General features: G+C 38.8%; 1 protein-coding gene across 2 annotated transcripts in view; it reads right to left on the reverse strand.

Moving 5' to 3' along the window:
• The window catches only part of LOC123755037 (uncharacterized), a 35,334-nt gene extending 21,629 nt beyond the window's left edge, over positions 1 to 13,705 (reverse strand). Inside the window, exons 1-3 of one of the 2 annotated variants that reach the window (XM_045737487.2) lie at positions 13,605 to 13,705; positions 5,696 to 5,798; positions 2,973 to 3,169 (exon numbers count right to left, since the gene is read on the reverse strand). In XM_045737487.2, the coding sequence (XP_045593443.1) occupies positions 2,973 to 3,169; positions 5,696 to 5,798 (300 nt within the window). In that variant the 5' untranslated portion in view covers positions 13,605 to 13,705. Of the gene's footprint in view, positions 1 to 2,972; positions 3,170 to 5,695; positions 5,799 to 13,274; positions 13,338 to 13,604 lie in introns of those variants that run through there. The other variant, XM_045737486.2, reaches the window with a different exon arrangement.
• Between the last annotated feature and the right edge of the window lie 1,113 nt (positions 13,706 to 14,818).

Below are 14,818 nucleotides of genomic sequence, written 5' to 3' on the forward strand. Positions count from 1 at the left end.
CCATGTACAGTGCACCAGTTTAAGATGACAAGTCCCCTGTGAGCATAAAGAAAATTATTCCCAAAATGGTTTTCCAATACAGTATTAAAATGCAATTCCTGATCATGGGGAAAAGAAAATTTTGTATGTGACATTTTGGCTGTAATGGGGCAAGTAAGTCTGCTTATATTCACACATTGAGCAGTCGCCTGTTGTGGTCTACTCCAGCCCCAACGTGTGGTGGGGTTAACACAGATATTATTACCGGTACATATGGTAATTATTTCAAAATTTGAATGGTTTTTTGTCTAGTTTTTTACAGGAATATTATTCAATTGTGTAATTTGAGGAATTTATATACATGTACACAGTACTTAAATGTGTGAAACTGTTACTCAAATACGGTGCTCATATATAGTGACATGTATATTTCATTCTATGAACAATAAAACTGTCATTATTGCACTGTACACACACATCATATCTATCTATCAACATTTTTATACACCATAAGCAGTTATGATGGGTGTGGTGATGAAATTAAAAACAACATTGAGCCACACAATACGAGCAGACGACGTCAGCAGACACCACCCGATTCAATAAAATACCTCCAATATACTAGACATCACTTATTACCCAAAGAGCTGCTATTATCACCATATTCCTGTCACTAAATTCTAAATATGAATCTATTTCCACAAGGTTATATTGTAAGAGTACACGAGATAGTTTCATGATGAAACATGGCTGAGTGCTGGCTCACTCTTCACTCCCATCCCTTCCCATATGCTGTAAACATAACTAGCAATGTGTTCACCGATATCAATGTTGTACAGTATCAATCAAGATCATCTATGACAATAATTGCAGTTACAGTATTTTATTCATCATTAAGTGGTGCTGATGACTTAATGTGCTGCACAGCCCTACACAGCTGTGCAGTGAGCTTGGGCTGTGTGCCACCCTTGGTCACTCTGGCAGTACTGAGGATATCACAGCCAGGAAGGATGTAGAGGATTTTTTTAAGATGGAGTCTTGACTGGAGTCCCAAGGAACAAAATGCTAGCACCATGTACCCCATGGGAGTTTTGAATCTTATGAAATACCGGTACTAACAAATATGATATACTGATTGGTGCACACCCTTTATGATATCACGGTGTGTGCAGCACAGTAGTTAAGGAACAGCTTCCAATTCCTCACTTCATTTTTTTTTCCTCTTGCTTGCTTGCTTCTACAATCTCTCTCACATCATGCTTTAACATTACTCAACCTTTCAGTGCATTTTCTCTCTCGGCACTAATGTCTGGCAATAGTTTCAATTTCGCAATACCCCAGGCTGAAAATAGATTTTTTTTCAAGTTGTTCTTTGAAATAATGACCTCTCAAAGATTATTATAAATCACTCTGGTAGATTCAAAATACCAACCTCTCAGGTAAATGGAAATTTCAAAATTGAGAAGGACAAAAATATTGCTAACTGAAGATGGTTATTTACCCGAGGGCCACCATCCCTCTAGTGGCCTCTATTGGAACAGGAAGCCATCGGTTTCTCAAAGGCCGTTCCCTCCCCATTGTTCTGAGGATTTTTTCCAACTGAATTTTAAACTGAAGTATTGCTAATGACTTGGCATATATGGCTTTAGCATATAGGCAAATCCATGGGTTTATGGGTGAAAAAGCATCTATTTTCTGTCTCACATTGTGAGCTTTATGACTACTGTACACTTTTCTGTCTCACATTGTGAGCTTTATGACTACTGTACACTGATAGTCTATTAATGTGGCAGGTATGGTACAGGCACTGGTTAATGTGCACTCTTGGCGCGCAAAAAAAAAAAAAAAAAAAGGTGCAAAGTGAGTTTGTTCTTACGTTTTTAATTAAATTATGATCCATATACCCAGATCCACATATACAGACAGGAAGCCGGTGGCCTGAAGGTTCCACCATTTGCCTTTATCTTTTTCCAGCTGTACTTTAAAAGTTATCATTGTTTTGGCATTTACGGCTTCGGCAGGTATGCGGGTCCATGGGTTTATAGCCGTGAGTGAAAAAGCATCTCTTGTTCTCAGTCCTACATTGTGGCTTTTTGAACTTGAAACCATTGCTTCTTGTGTTACATCTGACCTTTTGAAGAAATATTCCATATCAACATCCTCCAAATTGTTCAGCATTTTATAAGTTTCAATGAGATCTGCCCTGTCATTCCTGGATTGCTGTGTTAACCCTGTGGCCTTCAACCATTCCTGATAAGCGAGCTGACTTGGTGTGGAATGATTGTTGCTGCCCGGTGTTGCACTTTCTCCAGAGCAGCTATGTCCTCCTGAATATGAAAACTCCATGCTTGGATACAGTAATTCAAATGGGGCTGCACCAGAGATTTATACAATTGAACCACTACCTTCTTTTTCCTAAAGTCAAAGATACACTTGATTATTCCAAGTGTTTGGTTAGCTTTTTTGACTGCTGCCCCTCAATTAGTCAATATTCAAAAGAATTTGCCAGTCACCCAGCAGTAAATAGGTGCCTGGTTGTTAAACTATTTGGAGGGTCTTATTCAAGGGAAAATTTAAGATCATAGACCTGTCCGAAATGCTATGCATGCTAGTGGCTTTACAAGAATGATGTAAGACTGCCCCTGTCAAAATGTAAGTTTACAGCCATTGTATTAGAGTTCATGACCAAATTCAGCTCATGTCCAGTCCACCCAGAAATCCGTATCAGCGGAGTCAATTCAATTAGTCCCACTATCTTAAGATTATTATTATTACTATCTTTAAGGTTATTATTTAAAAATAAAAACATTCTTTAAAATATACTTTTAAAATATTCGCAGCTGAAAATGTCATTATGTCTCAACATTTGCCCAAAAATAATTTTATGCAGAATACTATACTGTAAAAGGAGAAAATAAAAATATGTAGTAGAGTACTGTACTGGTACCTATTGTATATACAATTTACTTTAGTGTCATGACAACCAAACTGACCTTCACAATGTCATCATCTTCAATACTCCGAGTTTCCTCCTGTCTCGAACGGTCCTCAACAGTTTTCCAAAGTGCAGACTCGATGTCATTTATTATCTCTCTTTCACCTCTCTGCAGCACAGATTGGTCATCAACTTCATTTTCGATATTATTGAGCCAGTTAGTGTCATCTTCAAACTTCTGTGGTCCAGGATCATCTAGAATAATAGGGCAATTTTTTACCATAAGGCACATTGAAAAATACCCAAATGTTGAACACTCGCCCTAAAAGAACTGTGCAACATTTAATTTTGTTACAGCTGGCTGAAAGTACCAAAGTATGAGCAGATAAAATTTTACAGTAAACATAATTAATAACTTGTGCATGCATTTATTACTTGTGCATGTGCACAATAATAATAGGAAAATGTTACTTAACCCTTTTACTAATATTTTAGATATCTTCCTCCAGAGTAGAATTTAAGTAAGAAATTAAAAAAAGATTTAATTCTAATGAGCCTAGAGAGAACAGAGTGAGAATAAGCAAAGCATTGATGTAGCTGGGTCATGTTGAGCAGAATATGTCTCCAGAGTGCTAAACTAATTGCCAAGTTGAACAAAAAATGTATCAAAATGTTTAGAAAATGTTATTTGCAAAAAATTGGATAATTGGCATTGTAGTTGTAACAGTTCTATTATGTAAAGTATGGTGACAATAAACACAAACACTAAGATATATATTTGGTCGAATATACAGAAGTACGCAGGTGATACTTCGGCGAGCAATGGTGTGAGTCGAGCGCACCGAGCGTCGGTACAGTATCTCCTAAGTGTCTGTTCTAGACCACACTTGAAAGACTAGTTATTATTCGCCACTCTGCTTTTATATGCTTGGGCAACACCTCACCATTCTCTAAAGGTTGACAGGAATAGTATGTGGAAGTTGGGAAAGGTTTGAGTTCCATAATTAGTACCAAGAAGAGCTTTGCTTCTCTCGTTAGGCACATGGAGTGAGTATATTATTGGGATAATCTACTCGCTACATAGTGATGGTAGAGTTGAGTGAGCTGGAGGGGTGGTAAGACCTATCACAAATGAGTCTACATTTGTTAGATTTGAGCTGGTTGGAAGATTCGGTTTAAATATAGAACAGTATAACTTTTTTAACTAGATTTAACAAAATTTAAAGAATTAAAATATGAATACAGTGGTACCTCAGCTTACGAATTTAATCCGTTCCCAGAGACGGCTCGTAAGCTGAATATTCGTAAACTTAAGCGAATTTCCCCACAAGAAATAATGTAAATTGCATTAATCTGTTCCAGAGTCCCCAAAAAATTAACTTCAAAGTAATTTTTATACCTAATTCACCCAAATCTTCAGTACTAAAGTATGTACAGGTTATTACTTACCTGTACTGATTACTTGTTAGCGTATGGAAGACAGTGAGGAGGGGGAAGGAGGAGAGGTGTTAGTGTTTGGAAGGGGAGTCCCCCTCCATTATAACATCAGGCAGTGATGACTTCTCTGGGGTACACACACTGGCAAGTAAGTTTTGGCTGCATACCACTAGGACCTGCTTGTGGCTCACTTTTTTTCTCCGTAAAAACCTGTCTAGCGACACTTTTTCCCCTACATTGTAACACTTGTATGAAGTGAGACATCACATTGTCATTAAAAAGGTTAACACAACAATCTGCTACAGCTTGATTTGGGTGACACTTTTCAGCAAAAGTTTGCAATTCTTCTCATACTGCACACATTTTCTTAGTAAATGAAGAAGGGACATCCTCTACTCTACATCAACCTTCACATCATTTTCTTGTTTACGAATGATCTTTTGTTTTCCTCAATGGTCATTCTCACGTGTTTTCTTGGCTTGAACCTTACCACAGGCTTTCTTGGGACCCATGGTGAGATATATAACTTTAATGTTCAAACAAAAAAAAACTTTACAAAGAATTCAGGCGCAATTGTCACTAGGCAGGATGCACTGGTAAACTGAGGCACAATCGCCATGTCACCACGAGTTAGGTCAACCACACGCGTATCAACAAACTTTATTTCTCGAGGCAAAGCTCTTAACTCTCTTCAGATTTTACAAAAACTGGGCTTGTAACCCGTAAAGTTCGTAAATGGGGCATTCTTAAGCCGAGGTGTCACTAAACTGTGTATTCGCAAAACTCTTTAAAATCTGCAAATAATAGGCCTTGAATAATCTTTTAACATTGGTCCACTGGTTGCAGTAAGAAGTGTTTGGAGTGATTGAAACAACCTTTAGATTCTAATTTACTGTCATAGAAAATGGAATTGCCAGGTGCACTGCCTAGCACAAGAAACATAACTAACTTTTCTTTTGGTGCATGAGAATTTAAAAAAAATTAACCCTTTAGGAGATAATTATCTGCTTAGGAATAAAGAGAAAGCTGCTGAAGGCATACAATGATTATGGCAAAATAAACGAACATTATTATTTAAACAATTGTCAAACGAGGAAAATTCACAATTTCAGTCCAGCAGAGTACCTCGGCAAATAAAGCAAATGCAATTAAAGCATTGACAGCTATTAAATGATTATTACTGTCACTGTGTGCCACTATGAATAGGATACTGTACAACACTGTACCGTATATATAGAATGAGTCATGGTTATTAGATTATCAGACACTTTATTATAAATTTTTATGATGTTTGGTTACATAGGCTTGTTAACCTCGAAAGACATTTGTTAATCATGTACAAACCTGGAACAATGTAGCCCATGTCAGACCCTGGAGGGAAGACGAGCCTTGCATGAGCAGCACCGATGACCAGCACACCCAAAGTGGCCCAGGACAACATCGTCATCTACAATGCAAAAGTTAAAATGTGCAAGTGCAAAGAATACAAGAAAATGCACCTCAATCCCCCTGACATATGTAATGGAATACCCAATCACACAGACCTTACCTACAATTAAATTAGTGGCTGAGAAAGAAGTGTTTTAATGTGGTTCCATTTCAATTTTGGCTCATATTTATCAATAGACAATGGGAAAATTATCCTGCCCAGTTCAAACTAGTAGCTATGTGAGAGATGTGAAAAAAGAGCTACTGAAGAAACTTTAAAAAAATATTTTCATAGTACAGGTACAGTACTGTAATCATTTAAATTTTAAGAATTGCAGTAAGACTGTCAGTCTCAATCATTATGGTCAATTTACTATAATGTTCAACAAGTACTAGACATCAGAAAAGTTGTACAAATTATGTTTTTAATTGTACCAGTCAGATAAGCCAAAATACCCAGTGAAACTTCTGATATTTCTTAACTGTGGTAAACAAAAGGTTTTGCATGACATTTTAGATGTTATTTTAGATGTGTCTGTTTACCATTTTAGATCCCTTACCTCTGAGGGGAGCCAGGTTCTGACTCGTGGTCCCTGGTAGGCTGAACTCCATTGCCAAATACATCACCTTAGACTAATATGTACTGTACATCGCATATTAGCCCGATAGCTCCAGGGAGCTGAAGGGGGTCCCCACAGAAAACAGCATTTTTGCTGTCATTACACTATGTGCACATTATATGTAACTACAGGTATAGTCTTATAAATCATAAACCACTAAGTAATCCTGATGTGTAGTAATGAAATCTTAGCACAGTATAGTGCTGAAGTCCAGTAGTCACCAAACACACTACAGGCCTTACCCCTTTCTTCAAATAGTGTCATTATTAATTAATGGTAACTATGGCAACTTGCAATTAAAAAAAACAGGTAGCAACCTGTGAGCTCACTCCACTAGATGGTTATTTCCCCCCTACCCCCTCTTATCATGACCTGTATACTGCCTCAACTTGTGCCCCCTACATATTGCAAAAAAGGCCTCCACAGGGGGGCCATGGCTCCCAGTTTGGGAACAGGTGCACTTAATGCTCCGACCAGCCAACTCCAGATGACATTACCTGACAGAGCAAAATACCCAGAAATATACTATGTACATAGCTATTACTACTACGAACACTTATCAAATTCCTGTCACTAAATAATGAATATGAATAATTTTACATTGGATTATTTTCTAAAGGAACACAAGGTCACATTATATGATGTGTAGATTCACAAAACCTTGGCTGTGTGCTGTGAATATCTCCTGCTGTGAACATCTTAACTAGAATTGTGTTAACCAATATCTAAACAATGTACGTAGTTTTTTATTAGTTGGGATCATCTATGACAAAAATTAATAACTAACAATATCAACAATAAGAATAATAATCACAAAAATCACACTAAGGTGATATATATATAATATATATATCGATGAGAAAATCCACTAGGGCTGTGAGGTGGTGCAATCCTCTGACCAAGGCATTGCCAGCATCATACTCTACCGAGTGGATACATCACGTTAGTGTGATTTCTGTGCGTTTCTGAAATTGGGGCGTGAGGTATGGGACCGTTTTGTCCTTCCACCCGCGTACTGTACTTGTGGGTCATACATAAAAACTTTAACTGGCATCAGTAGGGGGCCTCCAGATTTCCTGTGATTTCAGTAGAAATCCACTTTTATGACTTACAAGTATGCGGTGGTCCAGTGGCAGAATATGATGCTGGAAACTTGATCGTAGGTTCGTGCCACCTCACAGCCCTAGTGGATTTTTTCATTATTATTAAGTAACAATAATATGATTATGACAACTGCATTACAGTACTATTATCGAGAAAATTAGTTGGAGACGTGAAGAGGATTCGATCCTGCACACTGGGTACTCACAAGCACACTTCCTAAACTTTTAGGCCTCGATATGCTAAAAGTAATGTAACTTGGTATTCTACCGAATCCTCTAGGGTTCCTGAGACATCATCTTATCTCAAATAAGGCCTTTATACATTACTGTACCTGCATACACTCTTGCTATGGTATAGGATTGTACCCCAATGATTCTCTTCAAATGCACGATATAAAATGCACAATACCCAGTGTGCAGATTTGAATCCTCATGGCTCCTGGAGCACACCTGAAGAGGGTTTCGGGAGTTCTTCTACTCCCCGAGCCCAGCCTGAGGCTCCCAATTTTCTCACTGATACATATTAATGAAATTTCTTTGTACATTTGGAGAGAAATGTAGCTTTTAGAATTCCTATACCACAACCAGTAGGTAGGTGTTTTGGGTAGTTTGTAAATCCCTGATTTGGGGTCAAACTGCCTCAGGAACCCCTAGAGGATTCAGTAGATTCCAAGATTACTGGTACATTACTTTTAGCATATCATGGCCTAGTAATTACCCAAGTGTAGTTACATGATGAGAGCTACACTCATGGTGTCCCATCTTCCCATCACTCTCATAACATTTTGAAACTACCAACAGTTTTAACCTCCATCTCTCAACTTATTCTTACCATTTACCACTGTTTGCAAAAGTTAAATTTTTTACATTTCTTTGGCAGCTTTGTTTAGTTAATTTAAATCTTTGACCTTGTTCTTTAATTTCCAGATCTAAGGAATTCTTTCCTATCAATTTTGTCTATTTCTGTTACAGTACTCTTTAGTATGTTTTTATCATATTGCCCCTTTCTTCTATCTCCTAGTTTTGGCACATTTAATAGCTCTAACCTTTTCCTCGTAGTTCCTGCCTTTCAGTTCTGGGAGCCATTTAGTTTCATGTCTTTGCATCTTTTCCAGTTTGTTGATAGTGTTGAAGTGTGTTTGGGAATACCCTGTATGCAGGTTCAAAACTTCATGGCTCCTACTGATTTTCTCATTGATGCATCACATTAATGTGACTTCTTTGAGCATTATTATAACATTGCTGCAAGAGCAGTGCCTTATGGCACAGAGCTCTTCACTGGTCTTAGACTTCCCTTTGCTTGGTTGACAATCTCTGCATTCAGCTTTATCAAATATGGATATTAAATTTCTTGAACAGTATTCATATGGACCTCATTTTATGGGTTATTACTTCATTATTGAGAATACAATGTTACTTTATACTTTATCAGTATTTGTAGCTAATAATTAGCACAAATACTTAAATCAGCTAACGTTTGACAATGAACTTTGCCTCTCCCACCCGCCCCAAACCTCGTCTCCCCGACCCCACCCGCCCCAAACCTCGCCTCCCCGCCCGCCCAAACCTCCCAGCCCCACTCGCCTGCTCCATGCACCCTTATTAATGGATAAAGTCAATATTGACCACCAGGTGTGGAAGCCACAGGTGGGAGAGTGGGTTTTTGAGTCAACACTGCAGAGCTCCTTGCTGGTGGTCGCATACATGAACCACAGTACTTCTCAAATACTCTACATTATTTGTTTACAGTCTTGTAAATCACATTTGCTCGTGTAGTTGGTATTTTAATATAATTTTGTTGGTTTGTAAATTAAAAAATTCTTTATATTTAAAAAAAAATATTTTCTATATAATTGGCAATAAATGTACTTTTATTAACATAATAAATTAAAATACACAAGCTTACTTGCCCATGCAAGGAAGATCTCCTTTATACCCAATTATACCCAAAGATGTCTAATTCCAGACACTAATTGTCATACTTCTCTGTACAAATTAAAATTAATTTACATTTATTCTATGGTACAGCACTTGTCCAAAACTGAACTACTGTACATAATCTAAATGAGGCTTAACAAGAACAAGATATTGCTGATAAAACATTAAGTTTTATTGCTAATGCATCTAGATATGAATCCCAGTAGCCTATTTGCCTTATTTTGACTTATATGCTAAAAAAATTATGATATACTAATAATGCATACAGTACAGTACATGCACAATGACTTGTGTGTGCACAATGTAAATACTATTGTTGGTTTTCCTAGAATTAGAACATTAAACAGATTAGAACCAATTTAAAAATATTTTATTTAAATATGGTTAGCAGAATCCCATCCCAGAATCTTTAATCTAGAATTATAGGCTATAGATTTGTATTTAAATAAACCCTTTTTTTTTAATTAATACAATTTATACTGATACAGTACAATACATGCAAATTATTAAGACTTCTATGTTAATGATTATCAATCTGTGATTATTGCAATCTAACAATTTTACTTAAATCTAGTCTTATACCTGTACTGTAACTTTTAATTAAATCATTAATAATTTATAGAAACCCATAACTTACATAAATAAAGAAGAGTACCAGTACTAATAAAATGTTAATTTGCATATAATTTCATGTTCACTAACCTTATGTAGTAGTATATCAATGCTATACTTCAGTGAACCAAAACTGAACTGCATAATCTAACTGGGGCCTAACAAAGGCAAGGTCTAGCCGACGAACATTAGATGTATTGCTGACACTTCTGGGCATGCATCCCAGTATCCTTTTTGTCTTATTTCGAACATTTATACAGTATTGTACATTGATATTTTTTTGGCTTAAGATCCCTACTATCAAGGCTAAGAACTATTTTTGCATTCACATTTTGCAATTTTAACCTTATTAAGACAGACATCACACTAGAAACAACTATTTCATGATCTAAGAGATCAACTGAACCAAGCAGAAATGTCAAGCAAATGAAGGGTCCTAAATTTCCGAATGATTTCTCAAATGCAGTAAAATACTATGTAGGGTACTTGCTTTAATTAACAATAATAAAACATTTAAAAAGTACTGTATCTAATTGACTATTTAGTCATTTATCTTTTTACTACAAAATGCATGAATCTTTAGTTATTCATTCTAATAAATCCATTGTTTTATATGTTATTGTTAGTATTCAATACTGTAAATGTACTACTGTATTTACCACTAAAGCTATATGGTAGATTCTAAAAATAATTTATATTCTTTAGTGTTAAGTTTATCAGAAAAAAACAAATTTACATTTATATAAATTAATATACAACTCATAAGTAATATTAAGTGCTAATTTACCTGAATTTACCAAAGGTAAATTTGAAATCACTAACCGGTCCCTCTAATTTCTTATCAATAATGATTATATCCAGTTACTACAACGTTAATGTTTTGATGCGTTTTAGCATCTGTAACAGTACAGTATCCCAAAAACATTAAAACGACAAACAAAACGCTGATCCCTTTTGTGAAACTATTACTACCAACTAACAATCGCCTTAGTCATCCACATCACTTAAGACAGTCACATAAGACAGTCAGTATGCCAATATTATGTTCTATAATTTTCATTATAAATTTTCATATATTATGTTTTATAAATAAATGACTTTACCTGAATTTACATGAGGGCCACTATTACTAGTGGCCTCGATGAGGACAAAGCTGGCAGCTTGTCAAAGGTCCCCCCCATTTGTCTGGATCTTTTCTATTTTAAAACCCAGCAGTTTTGGCATTTACGGTTTCAGTGGGAAGGCAGTTCCACGGGTTTACAACCCTATGGGTGTAAAAGCATCTCCTGTTTTCTGTCCTACATTGTAGCTTGTTGAGCTTGAACGTTGCTCCTCATTGTGTTACATCTGACCTTTTGAAGTGTCCAGATCGACATCGTCCAAATTGTTTAGTATTTTGAAGGTTTCTATTAGAGCCACCCTGTAATGACTTGTCTGCATTGTTGTTAGCCCAGTGGCCCCCAACCGTTCCAGATACGAGAGATGACCAAGCACTGGTATGATTCTTGTTGCCCGGTGTTGCACCTTCTCCAAAGCAGCTGTGTTTCTGGAGATGAGGTTTCCATGCCTGGATGCAATAATCCAGGCGGGGGCACACCAGACTTTTACAGTTGAAAGACCTTTACTTCATCTATCCGTTGTAAGGTAGTGCTGTCAATTGGGTAGATGTGATGCAGATTGTTATGCATCCACATGCAAGGTCTTACATTTATTGACATTAAAGAGCACTTGCCAGACATCTGACCATTTGTGGAGTTCATGCTCATCTCTTTGGTATATATCAAGGTATATCAAGACCTTACAATTTCCCTAAGCTACCATATACCTGGGAGAAACCATCCACCACAGCTACCGTATACCTGGGAATAACCGTCCCCCACAGTTACCGTATACCTGGGAATAACCGTCCCCCACAGCTATTGTATACCTGGGAGTAATCGTCCCCCACAGCTACCATATGCATGGGAGTAACCGTTCCCCACAGCTACCATATGCATGGGAGAAACCATCCACCACAGCTACCATATACCTGGGAGTAAACATCCCCCACAGCTACCGTATACCTGGGAGTAACCGTCCCCCACAGCTACCGTATGCATGGGGATACCCGTCCCCCACAGCTCCCGTATGCATGGGAGTAACCATCCCCCACAGCTCCCGTATGCATGGGAGTAACCGTCCCCCACAGCTCCCGTATGCATGGGAGTAACCGTCCCCCACAGCTACCGTATGCATGGGGGTACCCGTCCCCCACAGCTACCGTATGCATGGGGGTACCCGTCCCCCACAGCTACCGTATGCATGGGAGTACCTGTCCCCCACAGCTACCGTATACCTGGGAATAAACATCCCCCCACAGCTACCATATGCATGGGAGTAAACATCCCCCCCACAGCTACCATATACCTGGGAGTAATCCTCCCCCACAGCTACCATATGCATGGGAGTAATCGTCCCCCACAGCTACCATATGCATGGGAGTAACCGTCCCCCACAGCTACCATATGCATGGGAGTAACAGTCCCCCACAACTACCATATACCTGGGAGTAACCGTCCCCCACAGCTCCCGTATGCATGGGAGTAACCGTCCCCCACAGCTCCCGTATGCATGGGAGTAACCGTCCCCCACAGCTACCGTATGCATGGGGGTACCCGTCCCCCACAGCTACCGTATGCATGGGAGTAACCGTCCCCCACAGCTACCGTATGCATGGGAGTAACCGTCCCCCACAGCTACCGTATGCATGAGAGTAATTGTCCCTCACAGCTACCGTATGCATGGGAGTAACCGTCCCCCACAGCTACCATATACCTGGGAGTAACCGTCCCCCACAGCTACCGTATGCATGGGAGTAACCGTCCCCCACAGCTACCATATACCTGGGAGTAACCGCCCCCCACAGCTACCGTATGCATGGGAGTAACCGTCCCCCACAGCTCCCGTATGCATGGGAGTAACCGTCCCCCACAGCTACCGTATGCATGGGGGTACCCGTCCCCCACAGCTACCGTATGCATGGGGGTACCCGTCCCCCACAGCTACCGTATGCATGGGAGTAACCGTCCCCCACAGCTACCGTATGCATGGGAGTAACCGTCCCCCACAGCTACCGTATGCATGGGAGTAACCGTCCCCCGCAGCTACCCTATGCATGGGAGTAACCGTCCCCCACAGCTACCGTATGCATGGGAGTAACCATCCCCCGCAGCTACCATATACCTGGGAGTAACCGTCCCCCACAGCTACCATATGCATGGGAGTAACCATCCCCCACAGCTTCCGTGTAACCAGCAGGTACCGTCTCCTGTGAAAAAATATTATGAAACAAATCGTCTTTCAAAGAACACACAACAACTGACGAGACACCAGAGGCGCGTCATAATAAAAATATACAAGACTCTATTTACTTTCAACATATTGAACTTCAAGGCCTCACGAATGGTACGTTTTAATTATTTCCTTCATGGCTCCGCTCAACCACGCTATCATGGGAAACAAATAACTCGCTATCATTCATTTCCAAGACAAGAGCCGTCATATTCTAGTTACCTGGCGTGTATAACAGGCCCCGACGAGAGTGCACCCGCGCTCACCTGCGGCTACGGACACACTGACAGGTCGACGGACGCCCTCTTCCGCCTCCCGCCAGGGGTTACTACGCCATTTTTTTTAACACCCTTAGGTATACAAAGCAGTATGTTGCTATCCTTTTCTAGATGATTGATTACACAGTGTGGATAAAAAAACTAGTTATAAGTTCATCTAATATTCCCATCTCACAGGATGGTTATTCATTTTTTTTAATTAGCAAAATTGGGTATACACAGCAATTTGCAGCTACCCTATTCTATATGAGATATTACACAGTGTACATCAAGAACTAGCTATAGGTTCAACTGTTATTCCCATCTCGCAGGATGATTAGTCATACATGGAATTAGGGGAAGATAATGCATGCCTTAATACAAAAACAAACCAGCACTGACTAAACTGCTACCTATAATTAAGTTCATCCAATATTCTCATCTCACAGGATGGGTTAGTCATACATACATATATATATATATATATATATATATATATATATATATATATATATATATATATATGTCGTACCTAGTAGCCAGAACGCACTTCTCAGCCTACTATGCAAGGCCCGATTTGCCTAATAAGCCAAGTTTTCCTGAATTAATATATTTTCTCGAATTTTTTTCTTATGAAATGATAAAGCTACCCATTTCATTATGTATGAGGTCATTTTTTTTTTATTGGAGTTAAAATTGAGGTAGATATATGACCGAACCTAACCAACCCTACCTAACCTAACCTAACCTATCTTTATAGGTTAGGTTAAGTTAGATAACCGAAAAAGTTAGGTTAGGTTAGGTTAGGTAGGTTAGGTAGTCGAAAAACAATTAATTCATGAAAACTTGGCCTATTAGGCAAATCGGGCCTTGCATAGTAGGCTGAGAAGTGAGTTCTGGCTACTAGGTACGACATATATATATATATATATATATATATTTATATATACTTGCCGTATCTTATGGCTACTGTTGACCTGCCAGTTGATAGTGTTCTTATCTGCCGACAGATGGGATCAGCTGTATTATTATTATTTTAATAATATTATTACATTAATAATATGTATTACATTAATTACATTAATAATAGGAGGAGACTTCCTCCTGGCAGTACCCATGTCAGCAATGGGCACGCGCCTAGATCCAGAATCCCTTCGTGTAGCAGTGGCCCTCCGCCTT

Source organism: Procambarus clarkii, chromosome 28 (genome assembly GCF_040958095.1).
Source record: "Procambarus clarkii isolate CNS0578487 chromosome 28, FALCON_Pclarkii_2.0, whole genome shotgun sequence".
NCBI classification, from domain to species: Eukaryota; Metazoa; Arthropoda; class Malacostraca; order Decapoda; family Cambaridae; genus Procambarus; species Procambarus clarkii.